This window comes from Solanum pennellii, chromosome 6 (genome assembly GCF_001406875.1).
Source record: "Solanum pennellii chromosome 6, SPENNV200".
NCBI lineage: Eukaryota > Viridiplantae > Streptophyta > Magnoliopsida > Solanales > Solanaceae > Solanum > Solanum pennellii.
In genome coordinates this window covers 52,014,997-52,037,551 of record NC_028642.1, presented here as the reverse complement: position 1 = coordinate 52,037,551, position 22,555 = coordinate 52,014,997, and the positions used below count along the sequence as shown (strand labels likewise).

At 34.9% G+C, this 22,555-nt stretch overlaps 3 protein-coding genes and 1 non-coding gene across 8 annotated transcripts in view; 2 read left to right on the top strand and 2 right to left on the bottom strand.

Annotated features, from left to right (window-relative positions):
• Window positions 1-52: 52 nt before the first annotated feature.
• On the bottom strand, window positions 53-7,194 carry LOC107023382 (DEAD-box ATP-dependent RNA helicase 56-like). Its single transcript, XM_015224065.2, has 12 exons — window positions 7,044-7,194; window positions 6,755-6,883; window positions 6,115-6,215; window positions 4,745-4,917; window positions 4,411-4,642; window positions 4,197-4,315; window positions 3,679-3,735; window positions 3,410-3,594; window positions 1,681-1,825; window positions 1,508-1,591; window positions 1,362-1,425; window positions 53-525 (listed from the first exon to the last, which is right to left on the bottom strand). The coding sequence occupies exons 2-12, from the start codon at window positions 6,868-6,870 to the stop codon at window positions 515-517; spliced, it is 1,287 nt and encodes a 428-aa protein (XP_015079551.1). The 5' UTR covers window positions 6,871-6,883; window positions 7,044-7,194; the 3' UTR covers window positions 53-514.
• An 861-nt stretch (window positions 7,195-8,055) lies between these two features.
• TRNAR-CCU lies at window positions 8,056-8,128 on the bottom strand. The gene has a single exon. It is a non-coding gene; the product is annotated as a tRNA-Arg (tRNA).
• Window positions 8,129-8,239: 111 nt separating this feature from the next.
• LOC107021499 lies at window positions 8,240-14,027 on the top strand. 2 transcript variants are annotated; one of them, XM_015222176.2, is made up of 6 exons: window positions 8,240-8,393; window positions 8,664-8,799; window positions 12,468-12,724; window positions 13,365-13,452; window positions 13,676-13,742; window positions 13,828-14,027. In XM_015222176.2, the coding sequence occupies exons 2-6, from the start codon at window positions 8,744-8,746 to the stop codon at window positions 13,879-13,881; spliced, it is 522 nt and encodes a 173-aa protein (XP_015077662.1). In that variant the 5' UTR covers window positions 8,240-8,393; window positions 8,664-8,743; the 3' UTR covers window positions 13,882-14,027. The 2 variants fall into 2 exon arrangements, with proteins under 2 accessions (XP_015077662.1, XP_015077663.1); XM_015222177.2 differs by lacking the exons at window positions 8,240-8,393; window positions 8,664-8,799 and adding an exon at window positions 9,434-9,735 and having other exon boundaries at window positions 12,463-12,724.
• A 93-nt stretch (window positions 14,028-14,120) lies between these two features.
• LOC114077679 overlaps window positions 14,121-22,555 on the top strand; it is a 9,709-nt gene continuing 1,274 nt past the window's right edge. The window contains exons 1-8 of one of the 4 annotated variants that reach the window (XM_027918127.1): window positions 14,121-15,451; window positions 15,671-15,785; window positions 16,570-17,106; window positions 17,815-18,351; window positions 19,139-19,669; window positions 20,445-20,981; window positions 21,441-21,756; window positions 22,437-22,519. In XM_027918127.1, the coding sequence (XP_027773928.1) occupies window positions 15,730-15,785; window positions 16,570-17,106; window positions 17,815-18,351; window positions 19,139-19,669; window positions 20,445-20,981; window positions 21,441-21,645 (2,403 nt within the window). In that variant the 5' untranslated portion in view covers window positions 14,121-15,451; window positions 15,671-15,729 and the 3' untranslated portion in view covers window positions 21,646-21,756; window positions 22,437-22,519. Of the gene's footprint in view, window positions 15,786-16,569; window positions 17,107-17,814; window positions 18,352-19,138; window positions 19,670-20,444; window positions 20,982-21,440; window positions 21,757-22,436; window positions 22,520-22,555 lie in introns of all 4 variants that reach the window. The other 3 variants (XM_027918128.1, XM_027918125.1, XM_027918126.1) reach the window with 3 other exon arrangements.

The following is a 22,555-nucleotide window of genomic DNA, read 5'->3' as shown; positions in this document are numbered from 1 at the left end:
AGCAGACTCAAGTCCATTTCTAACAGTACAATGTGTATCATCAGTTAAATTCAAGGGGACAGAAACATTTTATGTCAGCGGCAGGACATAATTCATTATGCCAAACTGAGGAGTTCCACCACCCCCATAATGATAACAAAATTCTCATCATCAAGTAATTCCAGCGGGTTCCCACACATGATCCCAGCAGGGTAGAACTTCAGGAAAATAGCTCTAGAAACTTAAATTAAACAGCTAACAAGAATATGATTCAAAAACTAGGCATAATAAATCATTGAGAAGTATAAATTATAGAGCTAAACAAGATAACACTCTGAGACATTTGTCATGTTCCTCTTAACTGATAAGAAACAGCATGATTCAATTAGGGTACAGCAGTCCAGCAGTGTCAAAAGCATAGAGTAGGAGGCCACCATTCCTTCAAATTAGGCGATAAACAAAAGCAAACATCTGTCAGTTTCCCCTTATCTTCAGGCAAAATGATACTAATATCCGCCAGGACACTCTCATATCACTAAGATGGCACTGCATAAACAAACAAAAAATTGTTAGCCCCAGATCTACTTGATTAAAAGCATTAAGATATTGCAGAATTCCTCTACATGGGATCAACCCACGACAGGTATCATAGCTGAAAATATCCATAAAACCCATTTAACACAACTAGTGGTGAGGAACAAATGTTAACCTTCAAGATAAGGGCCTAATATACCCAAATTGGCTGGCATTTCAAAATAAATCAGTAAATAGGAGCTAACTAACCCACCCTTTGCTTTTCGAGAAGCACAATTCAGTTCACAAGATCTAAGAGCCTGTTTGGATTCGCTTATTTTAGGTGTGCTTTTGACAAAAACAGCTTTTAAGCACTTTTGTAGTGTTCGGGTAAAATTATAGAAGTCCTTATAAACACTTGTTTTTAAGCCAAAAGCCACAATTTAGAAATTCTAATTGTGGCTTTTGGCTTAGAAGTCATAAGCCAAAGCTAATCCAAACAGGCTCTTCAAAGTCAACAATAAACTAGCAGATACATGTTTCTCATTTATATTCCAGTTCAGTTTTTACTTGACACTTCTCTAGATAGAGTCATTCTGCAAACGGAGGAATGGACTAGAATTCACGTCTAGGACATAACATCTTGTTTTTTTTCAGAAGTTAAACTGCAAGTTTAAGTTAATCATATGCCAGTCTAAGATCCTCATGAAGCTACATAATCACAGCAGACAAATACTACTCAAGGCCTCCATATAAACCATGAGATGTTCTAAATGTGCTTCCATGATTTACAGTCAGACAGAAAAGCACTTCCACACCAAGAAACATTAAAGGCATCAATAAACTAAACACCAAGGAGGACGACATACTGTATGTAGAAGTATCAATCTGCTCAGGAAGCTCTTTTATGTCTACTTCAAACCTTTCCTGAACCTACAATGGTGAAGCACAAGCAACTTAGACAATTATGGACAATACTTCCATAACAAGATAAAATATTCAACAGTCTCCAAACCTGATTAAGAACTTCAGAATCTGATGCAGAGGACACAAATGTAATGGCAAGGCCTTTCGTCCCAAACCTACCAGCTCTACCCACCTATCAATGTTTTCAATGACAAATAATTAACACTAAAAGCATAATTAATCAAAAGTTGAAACTGTGAATCCAAATAAATAAGGACTTACTCTGTGAAGGTAAGTGTCTGCAGAATCTGGCATGTCATAGTTAATAACAATGTTAACCCTTTCAATGTCAATGCCCCTACCAACCAAATCAGTTGCCACAAGAATTCTCTTATGACCCTCCTTGAAAGCTTTGTAGCGCGTCAATCTACAAGTCAAAGCGTCACTTACAGTTTAACATACATCAAGAATAGCATCATAAGAATTTCACACCCTAATTATTCCACTCAATTGACATGCAATAAGGTCCTGAAGTGATTCGACAGAAGATCTCCAAACTTAACCATTTCAACAGGGAAGAAAAAGACTAACAACAACACACCCGGTGTAATCCCAGAAGTGGGGTTGGAGAGGGTAGTGTGTATCCAAACCTTACACCCGGGGAGATAGAGAGGTGCTTTCAGATGGACAAGTAAAAGCAATTCGGAAAAAAAAAACAAGGGAGAAGAAGCCAAGACACATTGCTAAGGGAGCATGACAAAGCATACTAAAGAAAGGACACTCGCTACAACAAAATAATCTGATCGAGAAGGGCAAGAAACACTAATTTGAAATAGAAATGGAATAACAAGAAACTCATAGAGTAATACTACAACTACTAATATGAAGGAAAATGAGACAACTCTCAATTGCCTAACTAATTCTCTACCCTACCTCCACAACCTCCTATCTAAGGTCATGTATTCAGTAAACTGAAGTTGGGCCATGTCCTGTATAATTCACCTACCCAATATTTCTTCAGTCTCCCGTTACCTCTCCTATAATCATCCACAGCCAACCTCTCACTCACATTGGAGCATCCAAGTGACATTTTGCACTAGCAACTTTAAAAAACGACTTCAAGTCTATCTTTGGCTTTAGCTTCTTCCTTGTCAACAATTATGCGATTTGTTAAGCTCTCTTGAGCCATTTAATAACCCCTTTCCAATGAGGTAGCCAACTAGAGTTAGCAATTTCTTTTTTAATTGCCATTGTGTTTAGGCTTTCCTAGTTTAATTTCCATTAAAATTTTCATTAAGCTCTTCATCCAAGCTCGTAGTTCAACCCTACTGTACTACACTTTATGGGTAATAAATGTGAAGCTTGTTTCATTGGGTGAATTATTGTTATTTAGTCATTTCTATGCTTGAATGTGAAAGTATCGGTTTAAAACATTATTTTATGCCCTATTAACTAAGTTCTTGATTGAAAATGAAAAATTGAGTTCAGGTAATCTGGATAACAAGGTATTAGGCTAATTGAGGAGTCAATCAAGCTTAATAACAAAGTTTTGAACTAGAGTAGGAATAACCTCTCTTGGCTTCATAAGCAATTGCATGTAATGTTTGTCTTATTTGACTTGAGAAGCTAATATGGGCCAAGTTCCTCATTAATCAAGAGATATTTAGTGTTGAAAGTAATAACCAATCCCCAATCATAATAGCGAGCTAATTAGGTATTACCCATTGAGTTAGCACCTAGGGTAACAACTACAACTCTAGGACTTCATCTATTAACTACATACGCAGCAAATTACTTTGTTTTCTAATTGTCTACTTAATTGTTTACTTGTTACTCCCAATTAGTATAAAAACCAAAAATATAATCATTCAGGTAATATCAGGAAGGCTGAAAAGTGGCTGTCACTACCTCAACTTATCACAAAAAATCATCGATATTGTGCCATATTTCATGCTAAACTAGAATAGAAGTAGGTGCAAAAGGAAAAATGCAATCAACAACAGTCACATACCTTTCTTCCTGAGTCATGCCAGAGTGGATGCAGATAGATGGAAAATTACACTCCGCTAGTAATTTATTCAGCTCTGCTGCCCTGTTCACACTCTTGACAAATATTACTACTTGATTGAAGTCCAAGGCATCCAGCAGATCATTTAGCTTCCGGTTTTTCTCCGTTTCACTCAATTTGATGTAATGCTGTTATAATAAAAGAAACCAAATAAGAAAGTTGATTCAGATGCAAAGAAATCATGGCTTCATATCTTAGCACCCAAGATGTACCTGTACAAGTCCATGAAGGGTCAACTTTGCCTCATCGTCAACATAAATTTCCATTGGCTGAAAAGAACGTCACAGCAAAGCATATTAGGAGCTTCATGAAGCTAATGGTACCCAGAATGAAACGAATGAGGATTGAAGAAGAATCCACAATCCATCTGTGCATTTTCTCCCGGGAGACGGTAAAATTAGACCAACTATTTCTCATCGTTGCTCAACATATTTACAACACTACTGACAAGAATAATTCCCTTAATAGTGCAAGCATTGATCCGACCTAGATAATCCCACGCAATATCTTTACTCCCATGACAAAAACATTCTAATTTGTACTTCTGATACATGCACAAATGGAAGAAAACAAAGGAACTACAAGCTCAGTGCACAACAACCCATTTTTCCCCATACACATCCTCTCTAGCTTTGACCAAATAAACTACACTACTAAATGCTAGCAGAATTTTGAAATGATGGAAATCGGAAGACTTCTACTTTCAAGTAGAACTGGCAGAGGACATTACATCTTGCATAAATTTTTTGCAGACTGGACGGATCTCCTTGCTGAGCGTTGCTGAAAACATCATTACTTGCTTGTCATGGGGAGTCATCTTGAAGATTGCCTGCACATCTCTCCTCATGTCTGCAAACAGAGTACAGGTAATGAGTTGCTAAAAAATAGTGTCGCGGAAATAGGCAACTAGAATCATGAAAGCAGAAAATTAAGCCAAGACATACCAAGTGAATCAAGCATCTTGTCACATTCATCCAGAATAAAATGCCTCACATTCTTCAGAGGAAGGTCTTTATCTCTAGCCAATGCAAGTACTCTTCCAGGAGTTCCAACAACAATATGAGGACATTCATTCTTCAGAAGCTCCTTGTGAAGTTTGATATTGACACCACCATAGAAGACAGCAACCTTGATATCAGGTAAATATGTGCTGAACCTCTCAAATTCATGACAGATCTGCAGACAACAAAAGAACCCCACAAAAAAAGAGGGTTACTTGATATGTTTAAAGAGGAAAAATATGATTACTGAAGCGGAACAGCAGATTCCATTGCATACCTGATAAGCTAATTCCCTTGTATGACATAGGACCAAAGCCGCAACCTGACCAGGAACAGGTTCAATCTGCTGCAGAGTCGAAAGAACAAAAACAGCAGTTTTGCCCATTCCAGATTTGGCTTGACAAATAACATCCATACCCAGAATAGCTTGTGGAATACACTCATGTTGCACTGATGAAGAACCAAATAGAGTGGAGCCAAAAAGGCCTCAGTTTCAGTTTTAAAAAGTTTACCACAGTACACTTCTCCAAAATAGTAGTGATAGTAATAATTTACCTGAAAACAGATAGAGAAATAGATTGTCAAGAACCCATTAAAAAGGCAAACAGGGTGAGGTTTTACCAAAATCAATGAATGAACAAATAAAATAGAAAAAATGAACTGAATACAGCGTGCATTACTGGGTGTTTCAATTTTTAAGCATTTGTTTTCAATAAAGTACATGTTTGCTTCATTTGAAGCTTAAAACCCTTGGAAAACGAAGATCCTCTTATAGCACTGGTGAAAGCATAGAGTATACTCCCTCTCCACCTCCTACTCCCAGGAAAAAACTTCTTTTTTATAGTTGGATAAAGAAGGTGAATTGTAGATAGATATACACATACACCAAACAAAGTAACAAAAAAGAATATTCTGTTTCTTTAAAGAAGGAAATTATGTGAGACTGTGAGTGCAGTTGGAGAAATAGATGTAACAACCCAAACCAAGCAAAAACAGTTCTTATTTTATTTTTCGGCCAAGTTATTTGGTGACAACACATATAATAGTATACACTCATTGTTTCTGGCATCATCTTTTTTCCAGTTTTCTTGCGTATCACTATAAGCCATCTTAGGAAGCCCAAATTAACCTGCGCTATTTGATAGGTTAAGTTCAACTGTATCCATACTGACCATCTATGAGCATTATCCTTGTTTATTGGCGCAAGTTAGGCGTGTTGGGTTGGATTACAATTTTAAGGGCTAAATATGACATCTCTAAAGAACAATATTCTCAACCACTAGCATACTGAATGTTGCACAATTTCAATAAGAAAACTCATAAATTAATGAGTGAAAAAACAAGACCACAGAGATCAAAATGCCTTCAAAGATAGTCAAATTTAGCCCATGCGAGTGTAACTCAGTTAACCCATCTAAACTTGGACGAGTTGGGATAGGAATATACACATTGATGAGCCAACTCGGACACAGCCAAAATTAGCCCATCTTTCACACATGTTTGACCACTAGTTGAATAGCATGGTGGACAACTTGACACCACACGGAAAAATATTCTTATTGGCAGTTAAAATATCAAAAAAGGAAATATTAACACCCATAGAACAACAACTTTGCAGAATCAATGTACAGATAAGAGATGACTTGCCTTCAGAGGGATGCTCAAACCCTGAATCCACAATAGCCCGCAGTAGCTCTGGCTTTAAAAGAAAGTCTCTGAATCCAGAACTGTGAATTCCAACATAACCCCTACATTGACAAAAACATTTAGACTTAGTATAATATCCAAATCACAGACTTAAGAAGAAGAAAAGAAGAATATTAATCAGATATGGTGGCGTATTAACCATTTATTCAGTAAGTTCACAGTTATATTTACTGCTAAAATGGAAATAGAAGAGATCCTTACTTCTCGCTATATGTACATGACTACATGACAGAAGACCTTAGTTTTTCCAACTCAAACTATATTAAAAAGAACAAGAAAAAATATTAACCCAAAGCAGTTTGCACTCTCAATCTCAGTTTATAAAGTTGAGGCACACAGAAAAAAGGCATTCACTTCAATTACAACAGGGACGGACCACAACAATCGAATTGATTATCCCAATGAACAAGTATACTCTATTACATAATAAAAAAGATTATAGAACAAACACAAGCCACACCACTTGCTTTACACACATTGGGTCAAACTTCAGGGTCAACTTCTATGTTAAGCATCACAGAACAATACAAATTTTTTTAAAAAAAAAAGAACGAAAAATAGAAAATTAAGTAAAGCTCACTTCTTGGCAGACTCGCCGTTAACTTTTCCATTAACGGAATCTGGGGCCTTCTCATCATCTTCTTCGTAGTCGAGAAGTTCTTCCTCGTAAGCTTCGTTCTCCTTTGTATCTCCCATCTTTGCTATTTTACTGTAAATGTGAATCGAAGATCTCATTAAGCAAATAGTATCAAAATTCAGATCAGTAAACATGAATACTTAGTTTTCTAGACTAAAGATCAAATCTTTCAAAGTTCAAACTAAATCGTAGAGAATAAAAAAGAAAACTTTCTCACAGGGGAAGTGCTTACCAGTTGGAGACTGCCGGAAAAGCTGAGTTCTTGCGGCGAATTAGGGTTAGGGTTTGGAGCGTCTGCAGAAAAAAATGTTAGTAGAACTAAAAAGTGTGTGATAAGGATGTTTGAATTGGAAGGGGATAGGTTAATAAAGAGGGATACTGAAATTTGTCTACCATTTTTGTCCTTGTGTTTTTATCAAAATTACGATTTTGTCCAAGTTGGGAGTGGTAGATTTGAAATTTGGGAGGTCTATGTATAAATATTTTTTCTAAGTTTCCTTATAATTATTTTTTTACTTTCTCCTATGCTCTTCTAATTTCTTCGCCCAATTCTTTCAATTCCTATTGTATTTTAACCACCGGTTATAATACAATTCGATTTTGATATTATATTACTATAAGTTCGATAGTTATTATTCCATAATAAATATAATACATTTCTAACAATGTAAACTAATTTAAATAATATCAAAATATTTAAAATTAACACATAATAATAATAATATATTTGTTTTAAATACATTTTTATTTAAATATTTGGTGAAATTTAAATAAATTATATTTAAATTATATTAAAATTGTATTAAATATGAACAAGTGGCAGTTTGATAGTGGTGATTTACCAGAAAAAAGAGGTGATGTTCTTAAACATTGATAATGATCATGTTATTTGTGTTTTTAAAAATAAGGTTAACATATGTAAGAGTACATATATCTTATAATTTGTAAATAAAGTTATATAATATATTATTTGTGTAAATTGGCATTTTTAATTTTTTCAATCTCATTCATTTATTTTGAAAAACATGAACTTGTATCGTAACATAAACATCCATTCGAAAATATAGCATAACATGTGATTTCTACCAATCATAAAAAAGAAACTCTTATGTCCGCAGAAATATGATATATGGATATATTAATTCTAGCAATTTTTAAATAGATAAAAGATTTTTAAATACAACGGCGGAATTAGAATTTGGTTCGAAAAAAGTAACACAATTATTAAAAAAGGCAAGGAATCGCGCGCCAGGTAGGGGTCGAACCTACGACTTTCTGCTTAGGAAACAGACGCTCTATCCACTGAGCTACAGGCGCTTTACATTCTTCTTCTTCTTCCTTAAAAAACATAACAAAACGTTAATTGCACAAAAGACAGTCGAGGCCCACTGCCGCACCATTGGCCACCACCAGCAGCTCAGCACGACAACTTTCCGTCTCCATTTTTGACTGACTGATATCTGCAAATCTAGCAAACTAGATAAAACCACCAGGAATTTCTCTAATTCTTTAAGATTTTCAGCGTTTATATACCCAAAGATCAACAACATAATCACATCCCGCAACTACGCTTTTTTCACAGGTTTCAATTCCCCTCTTCTTCCGTTTTGCTTTTGAAGAAATTTACTAGACTGAGTAACTAAAAAGACCATTTCTTTTGCTTTTTCGCATACCCATTTTGTCGGTTATTTATAGGATGTCTAAATTAAAATTGATCTGAGAATACAGCAGAATTGTTTCATACTTCATAGAGTCGACCTGAACTGATTTAATTGAGACAATTATTAACTTCTGTCAATAGCTGAAGAGTAAAAAGTTTTGATTTTGCACTTATTTTGAGCTTCTTCTGCAGGTGGGGGGATGTGTTTTTTTTCTGTATTGGAGGTCCAGAGGTTGAAATCTGTGCTTTGACGAAAACCCATTTGCTTGTAAATGCAACTTTGTAGATCAATTGCCTCTTGGATATACCGCATATTGGCTTGCATGGGGTGAGTAACTCTATTCTTCCTTTATATGTGTTTCTCAACTAAAATTTAACTGGATAAAACACTCAGGCGGGGTGTTTGTGTTTTTGTGTAGTATTGGTCTGAGATAAGCTTAAATGGAGCAAAGTTCAGCCCCATCTTGAGTTTGGTATTGAGGTGTAATTGTTGTTGTTGTATTTTTGTTCCTGAGGCGAGGCAGGGGTGGATGTAGTATTATAATACATGTGGTTGTACTCGTAACTACTGCCTTCGACTTGAACCATGTATGTGTGTTTGTGTGGAAGTGTATGTATATACTATATATTATGCTATGATTGTAACCATAGTGATAAGGTGGTGGTCGGTATAATTTGTTCTCATTGAACTAAATTTCTAGATCCGCCTCTAGGCGCAAGTGATTTTTGTTTTTGGGAAAGAAAAAGCGGAAGTTTTTTTATTATTGAAATTAAAAGAATATGAGACTAGGAGTGAAGAGTTGCAATTAAATTTAGTACGAATTCTTCAGAATGCGTTTCTTAGTTTACTGGGAAAGCTATGTGGTTTCAGCAGTTTTTTTGGGTGATTTGGAATCTGGGTATTTGCTTGCAGGCTAAGCAAAGTAATAATGGTGCATAAAGCAGGAATTAGCTGGTTCCTTTATCTGCTTCCTTTATTTTCATGCTTTGCATGATATGTTAAGGTGTTTCTTGCTTTGAGTGCCACATTCCTCATGTACCTTTATTGGTTAGCTACGTTTGAAAAGAGTTCTCTTGCTCAGCTACAGTGTGAAAAGTTTTTCATCTAGCCATGTGTATTAGGGGTTGTTTATGGATTGAAATGAATCCGTCTTTTGAAAGGAAGTCTTTTTGTTCAGTTTTAGTGTATTTTGGAAAATATCTTCGAGCCCTTATTGAGGTGATGATGGAAAAGTTGAAGGAAAAATGCAGATCCCTTTGTAATGTAAGAGGTTATTTTTGTCCTGTCTTATAATTTGGTGGAGAATAGATTGAGGATCTATTTTCTAGATCTGGATAAATTTGAGGATACCAATTTGTTTTTAGCTTTAAGATGCTCAAGCTACTCTGACTTTTTCTGGGGCTAACATAGATTAGGTTGCCAATGGCCCTATAGAAATTTTTATATAAACAGGTCGCTCTGACCAGTCAAAATATGTTAATGGGATTATGCTGCTAATTCCTTAACAGCATCTCAAGTTCAATCTGTTTACGTAACAGGTCCATTAATACTGGTTTCTTGATAAGAACTTATCTGATTGCAGTCCATAACTGGATTAAACTTATTAATTCACTCGAAGCCATTGATTTGGTGGCTACATCTTTTTTTCCTTTTCCTGTGAAGGTAACTCATTGGGATGATCATCTCAAAAGTCATTTGGATATTGAGATTCATAATGATGGGGATTGGAGAAAGGAAGTGTTCTTCTAATGATTCTCTCGAAGTCTTACCTTTTAATTTAACAGAAGAAGTTGTAGTGAAAACTGGTTTAAAACCATTTCGGTAATAGTTGGAACCACAATGAGACATGTTTTAGGGGATGAACTAATCCACTTACTTATTGATAAGCACTTAAGAACATATTGTCCAAACTATCATTACAATCTAGGTAACGTTTCCGTGAAAGCCACTAAAGATTATTTAAAACATGAACTACTTAACATCAAAAGCGGGTTAGAATACTTTCAGAGATGATATAACCTATAAAAACAACTTTTTACTCCTCTTTGTAGATGTCCTTTATAAAGGATCAATTGTGAATCTTTATTAGCTGATAATTAGTGAAGGAATTAGAACATTTTAAGAGCCCTAAAGAAAAAAAGTTAGAAAGTGAAAATATGGAAATTGGGTGAAAATAGAAAATTGTGTTAACATTCTCTATCTGCCCACTTTGTTCCTATCATCTTTCTTGTCCTGTTGTACTTAACATCAAAAAGTTCTTCACTTTTATGATATCATTTATGCTAAATGACTTACTGAATGCATAGCTATCTTCAAAGTTACCAAGTTAAAAAAAAAAATTGCATAACAATCAAGTTTTTTCTAAAAAAAATGAGTCAGTAAATGCTGTGGACCTTAATTTGCTAGCTGAATAACTGGACAGAGGTCCAGGCTTTTGATTGAGCTTAAAGTCAAATTGTCCATAAAGATCTATTCAATTTAGTCCTGAGGTCCGTCTTGATCATTTTATGCATCAATATAGGCTCACATTATTATGGGGTAGCCACTTTATGGGGCTCTCAGGTCTTCCTTTCAACAATTTTGCACTCCCCTACAACACAATGTTTGCAGTTCCGCTAAATTCATGTTTCATTCTATTATAACTATATAAGAATAATTTTGTTTTCACATCAGATACAGCGCTAGACCAGCAAAAGAGACTATCATAATTTCTATAGGCCTAAAGGAGATCAAGTTCTGTACTTTGTGGTGTTCTGACTTATTTAATTCAATCGATTTAATTCTGACTTAGTGTTGCATCAAGCTTAAAGATAGTAAAGGGTGTTGTGCTGAATGCTAATTTGCTATGAAGTCAATACCTAGAATTCATAACTTGTTAATGAAAATGTGGGGATTTTATAACGAGTACCAAGAAAGAGTACCAAGAAAGTACAAAAGAAGAGTACACCAGAACAAGTGTTTTCCTTCTAGATGTTGAAAGAATACAATAGATTTAACGGTGTAACTTTATCAGGTACAACATTTTCCCTACACTGCTACATCAAAAAGATAAATTCTTCAAACATCTAGATTTTACATAAGCGATGCTCCTTTTTACCCGAAAAACATCTATTGTTTCTCTCTAGCCAGATATTCTCAGAAAATGCAACTGGTACTGCATTCCAGTAGAGACTACTTCCCATATTTGATGTCTGATTGTGGCTACTGTTTAAGGCCTGTTTGGCATGATTATATGAATCCCAAAAATTTCAGGAAACACAGATCATAAACTGTCTGGAGAAATTACAATGGAGAAGTAGGCTGTAGGCGATGAACTGATTCACAAGTTTCTTCATGTAGTAAGCATCAACTGCTTATAATAAGACCCAAGTAAAGCAAGCATCATGGATTGTCATGAGTAACACAAACACCAAGGATAGAAATCCAAGTAAAGCAGGCAACTCTAGTTTCCAGATTATCTTCCATGGCCAGTTTTCCGTATTTCCTACCATTTTTAACGTTGAACTTTATAACATACCTTGACCCAAAATTCTGTATCTCTCCATAGGTAAGAATCAGCCAGCTGCTCATCAATCTTGACAGATTCTAGCTTTTGAATTATTTAATTAATATATTTCAGAAGCTATTAACTACTAAGAAAATGGTTAGTTATCAGTTTTGCTTAGCTCCTTTGACTTTTGCGCCTGGATTTTAAAGTTCTCAATGTTTGTGATTATTTGTGGAAGCATGGATTCCAGGATTTAAATATGTGATTGTCATTACTGATTGTTGACTTTGATTGTGGTTCCTAATGGTTTCTTAATGGTCATTTGTAGCTTATATTTCTTAACTTCTCAAATTTGGGTACACCTAATAAGAAAAAAGCCTTATTAGATTGTCCATGGATCTGTAGCTTAATTCCACCTAGAATGTTGAATTTTGTTGGGGTATCTTATTGTAACTTTTTGCTCCGCTAATCAATTTCAATGGTTATAAACCTGGTTGCAACAGAGCAGAAGTTGTCTTGGATGCTGTGTGAATTCTCCTCATGTTGTTTCAGTGGATAAGCCATCTAAAGGACTGAAAGTTCCGAGCAAACGATTGAGGAAAACTAGTTTAAGAGACGACTTTTGGAGCAGTAGTGCATGCGAGATGGAGAATAGCACATTTCCCTCCCAGAGAAGCATCTCATCAATTAGCACATCTAATCCGGCCCTTGATCCTCACAGTAATTCTGGCACCACGAGCAGCACTTCGGAATTTGTAAATCATGGCAAGTGCATACTTTCGTCTCCTTTTATTTTGATGTAAATCATCCCAATTGTTTACTAGTAGCAAGTAAACCTGCATGGGGATCAGCAACGTCTTAGTCTTTGTACACAAATACAGAGACATGATTCATGATGACGAATGGGTAAGATAGATAAACCTTTCCTGGGAACACTACCAAAAATGGTTAAATAATTATCTGATAATTTCTCAACTTCAATTACTTGCTTTCTAGGGTCACTCTTGAACTTTGGTCCATCTAGAGGGCCCCAAACTTTCTCATTTTTTGGTCATGCCACTGCCTCATTTGGATGGCCAACAAAGGGCCCTTGTATTAGGATTTTATTGCAAATGTTCCCATTTCATCGAATTTTTACAAAGGGTCGACCCAAAATTTCATAAACACTTGGGATTTCTGTTTTTTTTCAAAGGGGGTGGGTATCTTGATTAACTTTCATTTTTCTATGAATGGCATGGCTTATGGGCTTTGCAGAAATCCCATGCACAATTTGAGGTATAGAATAGAGAGACCATATACAGACTTGAAAGCATGATTTGTGGTGTTCTTTTCATTTTAGCTCAGTTTTAAACTCCTTTCTGTATTTTCTTTATCGTATCATTGAATGAAACATTACCTGGAACAGGTCTACTTCTTTGGAATCAAACGAGGCAACAATGGTGTGGAAATAAAACACCACAGAAGGGTGCCTCAGTTCGAGAACCCAAATTAAGGTAAGTTTCTCACATTTTTGGAGGTGTAAGCATGAATAGTTCTTTGAGTAAAGGGAAAAATTAACTGATGGTAGAAAGACAAGGTAAAAGGCGTGCAGGCCATAGTTTTGATACCGTGTCTCTTGACTTGGGTGATTTTTGCTGGTAACTGTTTTCAACTATCGCGCATTATGCTGGATTACATACATGTGTGACAAGTTCATTCTACCATCATAAATTGCAGTTCGGATACAAATTATGTAACGTTGCTAGGGACCAATAAGCTTTTCCCTCAGCCAATCCCTCTACCGGTAAGTTATCGAATTAGCTATGAGTAGTTTTTCTTTCCATATTACATGTAGCTAGTTGCTAACTGTTGTGCATTTTATATATCAGGAAATGGTAGACTTTCTTGTTGATGTGTGGGAGCAGGAGGGGCTTTATGATTAAGCAGCCACACAACTCATCATTCTCAGCAACTGCAAATTGTGTTCTGCAAGTTTTTATCACATTAATTTGATGTTTTATAAGGACTTCTAAAATATTAAAAGAAAAAAATGATATCCAAAAGTTAAATGAAGATATTTTAATTTTTATTAGTTTATATTTTGAAATTTAGAAAAGAAAACCAAATAAATGCATGCATAAAAGCTTTTCTAATTTCTATTTTACTAAAAGAAATTGAGATTATACTATTATTCTATATTTGGTTTGGTTTGGTTTGATTTTAAATTTTGAAAACTGATACTATTTGATTGGTTTTACTAAAAAGATTGCGAATATAACCAAATTGACCTGATTCTTTCTTACTATCAATCAGACAGACACCAATCTTAACGATTCCAACAAATTTAAGATTCAAATTGCTTCTCCCTATACATTGAAGAGTTTTAAAATTCAAATTGTTTCTCCCTGTTTGTCAAAATTTTTAGAAGTTACATAATGAATATTTCTCCACACCGTGCTCTTTTGAGAATCTGAGATTGAGTACATTAAATTATTTTAAGTGAAAAGGGTCTAAAAAATATTTCAATTTTGACCGAAATTGTTGTTACGATATCAAACTTTATGGAGGACCTTTTACCCCTACACTAATTTAATAGTGTATTTTAAAGGTATATACATGTGCCCACGTGAAAACGTTACTATTTAAAATTATGAAATATTTATGATGTCCTAGCCTCCCCCCCCTTCTTTTACTTTTTTCTTTGAAAGTCTTTTCTCTTTATTAATAAAACTAGCCCAAGGCACACCTTGCATAACGGAATTGCTTAAATTTTTTTGGATATCCTTTCTTATATATAGTAGTACTAATAAAAAAAAATTATTTTGCAAAGTTTTAACTATAAAAAACAAAATTGGTAAGTTGCAATTCTCAACTAGACGGATAATAAATCACTCTAAATTTTTTGAAAATTGGACTTTTTTTTGTAACGAGCATCAAATAATGTAATTTAACAACTACTGAAGTAGGTGAAGCTGTGCACTATCATGATTCAAATCCAGACAAGATTTTAATAGCTATACTTATAAATGTTAAAATGGTCAAAATTTATTCTTTACTTCGAGAAAAAATCAATTTTATTCTTCCTTATTATACTATTAAAATTTAAAATTACACTACCATTACTTGAATAATTCAAAGTTAAATTTAAAAGGTGAATACTTGATCCAATATAATAGCAAACATTTTGAAGAAACAAATATTACATGTCAAGTCATCTCAATGTCCCAACCCATTTTAGCCTCCCCTCCACTTGTTCTTCCGCCATTAATGTTTCTATTCTTATAACAATCACTAATATTGTGTGGTTAAAAAGGGTGAAGTGTTGTGCTTAAATGAGAAGAAAATTATTTATCTAGATGAAAATAATTAGTGATGGAAGAACAAGTAAAAGGAAGAGGTAAAATGCGTTAGGCTATCGACTCACGCTGAAAGCCTCGGGAGTCGTGTCAACTATGTCACTAGCCTAAAACGACTCTTCTAGAGCTGATGGTAGCATAAGAACTGGATTGTGAGGTCATCCTCCTTTAACTTCTAGTAAAAAATGACAGTTCAAGGTTCAAAAGCTCCAAAATACTAAAACTCGTATAATTTTTTTAAAATGGTGTTGATATATCTAGAGTCGATATTATATTTCGAAATGATTTCCGTTACACAATCAATATCTGTAAAGCTTTCATAGAAAAATTTATTTACTTCTGTACTTCCATCCAATTGATGTAGCCTATTTTTTAGGTTCGGGTGGTTCTACCTATCTGGAGCATGGGAGTCCTGATGTTGAGAATGATAGTCGAATGATGAATTCATCTACAACACACCCTTATGGTCGTACTCTTGTTCCTTCCTGGAAGTACGTACCTATCATCGTGTACAATTATTACTAATTTGAATTCAGCTCATGCCTATATTTTGATGGCCCATCTTTGCTAGTTGTTAGTTGACTGATAACTTACTCTTTGTATTTTTCCTGTTGATAAATACGTAAACATATATAATACATTTTGTCAACAACATAATATTGGTCCATGAGAAGATGACCTAGTGGTTAAGGCACAAGACTAACAACTTGGTCATTCTAAGTTTGAATACCAGCTAAAACCCATGGTGCATCCATATAATCTAGCCTTACTAGGCAGCATTACCTTGTAAATATGTGTTTGTGCGATGGATAAGTTGTCCAATGAATTAGTTGGGGTACATGCAAGTTGGTTGGAACGACATTAGTATCGCTAAAATAATGAGTAGGGCACTAAAAGTATTTATGACATAATGATAATCTGAATATGTACTGCTTAGTCATATGATAATTGATCTAATCTCTCTTTCTCTTTGCATCTCAAGGGAAGTTTTAATATCTTAGCTACTTTGAAATTTGTATCCGGGATTCTCAATAATTGTATCCGCGCTCATCTTTTTTTTTAGTTTACTTGAAAATTTTAAGAGAGATTGATCTTTTAACACAAGGGGTTGTTCCTCTCGAAGGAAATTGCTAGTTAGATTATCAATTTTGCTTTCCTTTTTGAATATTTAGTGCAAGTTTTGACATTTAATTCTCATAAATACTGTCTGTATCTTTTATGCATACATAATCCGCTTCTTGTTTTAAAATATTCAGCCTTTTCTCTTCTTTTTAGATATTGCATGCTGGGCTATTATGTTGATGCACCAGTGGATTGGTATTATGAAGAATGTGATATTGGAAAAGGGAGAATGTCTTCATCAAGCGGGCTAGAAAATCTGCCTTATGAGGGATCCAAGTTACATGCCTCTCAAAAGATTTGTCAGAGTACTGTGCAACCGAAGAAACATAGTGAATTTCCTGGTGGACAACGTATCAACTGGGAAAAAGAGGTACGGACCGGAACAATGAGATATCTACATGTTGAAGAAGCACTTGATCTGTCGTCAAACATCAAGAAATATGAATCTCCGCTGATAGACACGGTCTCCTCAAGGGTTGTGTTAACCAAATTCATGGCAACCATGACTCAAGGGATTTTTAGCAAAATTCATTTACTTCTGTACTTCCATCCCATTGATGTAGCCTATTTTTTATGTCTGAATGGTTCTACTAGTCTGGAGCAAAGGAGTCCTGATATTGTGAATAAGAGTCGAATGATGAATTCATCTATGACACACCCTTGTGATCCTGCTCTAGTTCCTTCCCAGAAGTAAGTATCCTCTATCATGTATAGTTATTGCTTATTCAAATTCAGCTCATGTTTGTTTTGAATGCCCATCATTTCTAGAAGTCAGCTGACTAATTAACTAATCTTTGCAATTTCCTTATTGATAAATACAGAATTATGTATAATACATTTTGTCAATAACATAATGTTGATCTACGAGGAGATGTCCTTGTGGTTAAGGCATAGGACTAACAACTTTGAATCCCAACTACAACACATGGTGCACCCATTTGACATAGCCTTACTGGGAAGCATCAACATGTCATGAATATGCGTTTGTGGGATGGACTAGTTGCCAAATGAATTAGTAAAGCTACATGCAAGCTGGTGGAGATGCCATTAGTATCGCTAAAATAATGAGTAGGGCACTAAAAGTATATACAAGATAATGATTATCTAAATTTGTACTGCTTAGTCATATAATAATTGATCTAATCTCTCTTCCTCTTTGCGTTTCAGAGGAAGTTTTTTTTTAGTTTACTTGACAATTCTAAGAGAGATTGATCTTTTTACACAAGGGGTAGTTCATCTTGAAGGAAATTGCTAGTTAGATTATCAGTTTTGCTTTCCTTTTTGAATATTTAGTGCATGTTGTGGTATTTAATTCTCGTAATAACTGTCTATATCTTTTATGCATACATAGTCCTCTTCTTATTTTAAAAATATTCAACTTTTTTATATTTCATTTAGATATTGCATGCTGGGCAATTATGTTGATGCACCAGTGGATTGGTGTTGTGAAGAATGTGATATTGGAAAAGGGAGAATATCTTCATCAAGCGGTCTAGAAAATCTGCATTATGAGGGATCCAATTTACATGCCTCTCAAAAGCTTTGTCAGAGTACTGTGCAACCAAAGAAACATAGTAAGTTTCCTCGTGGACATTGTATCAACTGGGAAAAGGAGGTACGGACCGGAAAAATAAGATATCTACTTGTTGAAGAAGCACCTAGTCCGTCATCAAGCATCATGAAATATGGATCTCCGCTGATAGATACGACCTCTTCAAGGGTTGTGATAACCAAATCAATAGCAACCATGACTCGAGGTATTTTTCGCAAAATTTATTTACTCATGTGCTTCCATCCAATTGATGTAGCCTATTTATTAGGATTGAATAGTTCTGCTAGTCTGGAGCAAAGGAGTCCTGACGTTGTGAATAAGAGTCGAATGATGAATTCATCTATGACACACCCTTGTGATCCTGCTCTAGTTCCTTCGCAGAAGTAAGTATCCTCTATCATGTATAGTTATTGCTTATTCAAATTCAGCTCATGTCCGTTTCTAAATGGCCCATCATTTCTAGAAGTCAGCTGACTAATTAACCTAATCTTTGCAATTTCCTTATTGATAAATACAGAAATATATATAATACATTTTTTTCAACGAAATAATGTTGATCTACGAAGAGATGGCCATGTGGTTAAGGCATACGACTAACAACTTAGACATTCTAGATTTGAATCCCAACTACAACAAATGGTGCACCAATTTGACCTAGCCTTACTGTTAAGCATTGACGTGTCAATATGTGTTTGTGGGATGCACTAGTTGCCAAATAAATGAATTAGGTACATGCAAGTAGGTTGGGACGCCATTAGTATCACTAAAATAATGAGTAGGTCACTGAAAGTATATACACCATAATATAATCTGAATGTTTACTGCTTAGTCAAATGATAATGAATTTCATCTTTCTTTCTCTTTGCATATCACGTGAAGTTTTAACATCTTAGGTGCTTTGAAATTTGTAACTGAGATGCCCAATAGTTTGTATCTGTGCTCATCCTTCTTTTATTTAGTTTACTTGACAATTCTAAGAGAGATTGATCTTTTTACACAAGGTGTTGTTCCTCTAGAAGAAAATTGCTAGTTAGATTATCAATTTTGCTTTTCTTTTTGAATTTCTAATGCAGGTTGTGGCATTTAATTCTCATAAATACTATCTGTCTATTTTATGCATACATAGTCCTCTTCTTGTTTTCAAATATTCAGTCTTTTCTCTTCCTTTAGATATTGCATGTTGGGCTATTATCTTGATGCACCAGCAGATTGGTGTTATGAAGAATGTGATATTGGAAAAGGGAGAATGTCTTCATCAAGTGGACTAGAAAATCTGCATTATGAGGGCTCCAAGTTACATGCGTCTCAAAAGATTTGTCAGAGTACTGTGCAACCAAAGAAACATAGTAAGTTTCCTGGTGGACATCGTATCAACTGGAAAAAAGAGGTACGGACCGGAAAAATGAGATATCTACCTGTTGAAGAAGCACCTGGTCTGTCATCAATCATGAAGACATATGGATCTCCGCTGATAGATACAGTCTCCTCAAGGGTTGTGTTAACCAAATCCATTGAAACCGTGACTCGAGGAATTTTTAGCAAAATTTATTTACTTCCGAGCTTCAATCCAATTGATGTAGCCTATTTTTTAGGTTTGAATGGTTCTACTATTCTGGAACAAAGGAGTCATGATATTGTGAATAAGTGTCGAATGATGAACATGACACACCCTTGTGATTCTGCTCTAGTTTCTTCCCAGAAGTAAGTATCTTTCATCCTGTATAGTTATTGCTTATTCAAATTCACCTCATATTTATTTTTGAATGACCCATCTTTTCTAGTAGTCAGCTCATTAATTAACCTAATCTTTGAAATTACCTTATTGATAAGTACGACGACATATATAATACATTTTGTCACAACATAATGTTGATCTACGAGGATATAGACAAGCGGTTAAGGTATAGACTAACAACTTTAACATTCTATATTTGAATCCCAACTACAACACTTGGTGCACCCATTTGATCTAGCCTTAATGGGAAGCATTAACGTGTCAAAATCTGTTTGTGGATAGACTAGTTGCCAAATAAATTAGTTAGGATACATGCGAGTTGGTTGGGATGCCATTAATATCGTTAAAATAATGAGTAGGGCACTGAAGAATATATGACATGATGATAATATGAATCTGTACTACTTAGTCATAGGATAATTAATTTAATTTCTCTTCCTCTTTGCATTTCAGGGGAAGTTTTAGCTACTCTGAAATTTGTTTCTGGGATGGCCTATAGTTGTTTCACGGCTCATCCTCTTTCTTTGTTTTAGTTTACTTGACAATTCTAAGAGAGATTGATCTTTTTACACAAGAGGTTGTTCCTCTGAAAGGAAATTGCTAGTTAAACTATCAGTTTTGCTTTCCTTTTTGAACATTTTGTGCATGTTTTGGTATTTCTCATAAATATTATAGGTATCTTTTATGCATATATAGTCCTTTTCTATTTTAAAAATATTCAGCATTTTCTCTTGCTTTTAGATATAGCATGTGGCGCTATTATGTTGATGCACCAGTAGATTGGTGTTGTGAAGAATGTGATATTGAAAATGGGGAAATGTCGTCATCGAGGGGACTAAAAAATCTGCCCTATGAGGGATCAAAGTTACATGCCTCTGAAAAGATTTGTCAGAGTACTGTGCAACCAAAGAAACATAGTAAGTTTCCTGGTGAACATCATATCAACTGGGAAAAAGAGGTACGGACAGGAAAAATGAGATATCTACATGTTGAAGAAGCACTTGATCTGTCGTCAAACATCAAGAAATATGAATCTCCGCTGATAAATACGGTCTCCTCAAGGGCTGTGTTAACCGAATTCATGGCAACCATGACTCAAGGGATTTTTAGCAAAATTTATTTACTTCTGTACTTCCATCCCATTGATGTAGCCTATTTTTTAAGTCTGAATGGTTCTACTAGTCTGGACCAAAGGAGTCCCGATATTGTGAATAAGAGTCGAATGATGAATTCATCTATGACACACCCTTGTGGTCCTGCTCTAGTTCCTTCCCAGAAGTAAGTATCCTTCATCATGTATAGTTATTACTAATTCAAATTCAGCTCATGTCTGCCCATCTTTTCCAGTAATCAGCTAACTAATTAACCTAATCTTTGTAATTTCTTTATTGATAAGTAAGGAAACATATATAGTACGCTTTGTCAATAACATAATGTTGATCTACGAGGAGATGACTATGTGGAACTTGGAAATATTCTAGGTTTGAATCTCAACTACAACACATGGTGCACCCATCTATTCTAGCCTTACTGGGAAGAATTAACGTGTCATATGTGTTGGTGAGATGGACTGGTTGCCCATTAATTAGTTATGGTACATGCAAGCTGGTTGGGGTGCCATTAGTATAACTAAAGTAATGAGTAGGGCACGAAGAATATATGACATAATGATAATCTGAATATGTACTTCTTATTTAGATGATAATTGATCTAATATCTCTTCTCTTTGCATTTCAGGGGAAGTTTTGACATCTTAGGTGATTTAGAAATTGTCGTCGGGATGCTCAATAATTGTATCCAGGCTCATACTCCTAGAGTTAGACGTAAGGTGTATGAGTTCTCAGGTCTTTTGCCTGATACTCTTAAATTTGAACTTGTTCTCCGTGGGGATATTTGGGAAAGTATATTCAACAACCATATTCCGAGTAAAGAAGATATATGATTGTATCTTTATTGGAGTTTATGCGCAGCAAAAATCTGGTGATGAGAACGCTTATAAATGATTTTATGCTCCTTATACTTGCATCCACAACCCTGTGCAGTGATTCTCAAAGTACGTCTATAATTTCTATGTCTTTTTTTAATTTTCAATGAATTTTTAGGTAGTACATTTACCTGTATATGCAGATGATTATGCCTTTTTAAAGTAAGGATACTTGTTTGGTTTCATTTGTGTATAAGGTTTTTGCTCTATAGCAGATTGTCCAAGAGAAGATGTTAACGGCAGCTAGAGTGTGTCTAATGGTGTAACATTTAAGTAAAAAATAACAAATAAACTTACATAAACTACTTGGAATGCGCCGATGGATATGCTTTTGTTATATATTACTCCCTTCTTTAACAAAGAATGACTTGGTTTGACTTGGCACGGAGTTTAAGAAAATAAAAAAGACTTTTGAATCTTGTGGTTCTAAATTAAAGTTATGTCAAATGTATAAAAATGTCATTTAATCTTGTGGTCTTAAATATGTCACGTGGAAAGCTGAAATTAAAATGTTACCAAAAAACGAAAGAAGTGATTCTTTTTAAACAGACTAAAAAGGAAAGAAGGACATTCTTTTTTAAACGAAGAGAGTATGAAAGAAGACGAGTTGATTTTGTTGATTATGATTTAGCTTTATGTATTGATGACATTTTGTCTTTAAATATCATTTTGTTCATATGGTAATCTTAAGTCCTATCAAGAGTCTTGTCAACTTCTAAATTTCTTGTGTTTCCAACGTGTACTTGCAGAAAAAACTGTGATTTTTGCGGTGATACAGGTTTTGGAAAAGCAATTCTACCTGTTATCAGTGTAATAATGTTGACGTGCATCAGTAAGCTCTAACTCTCTCTCTCTCCCCCCCCCCCCC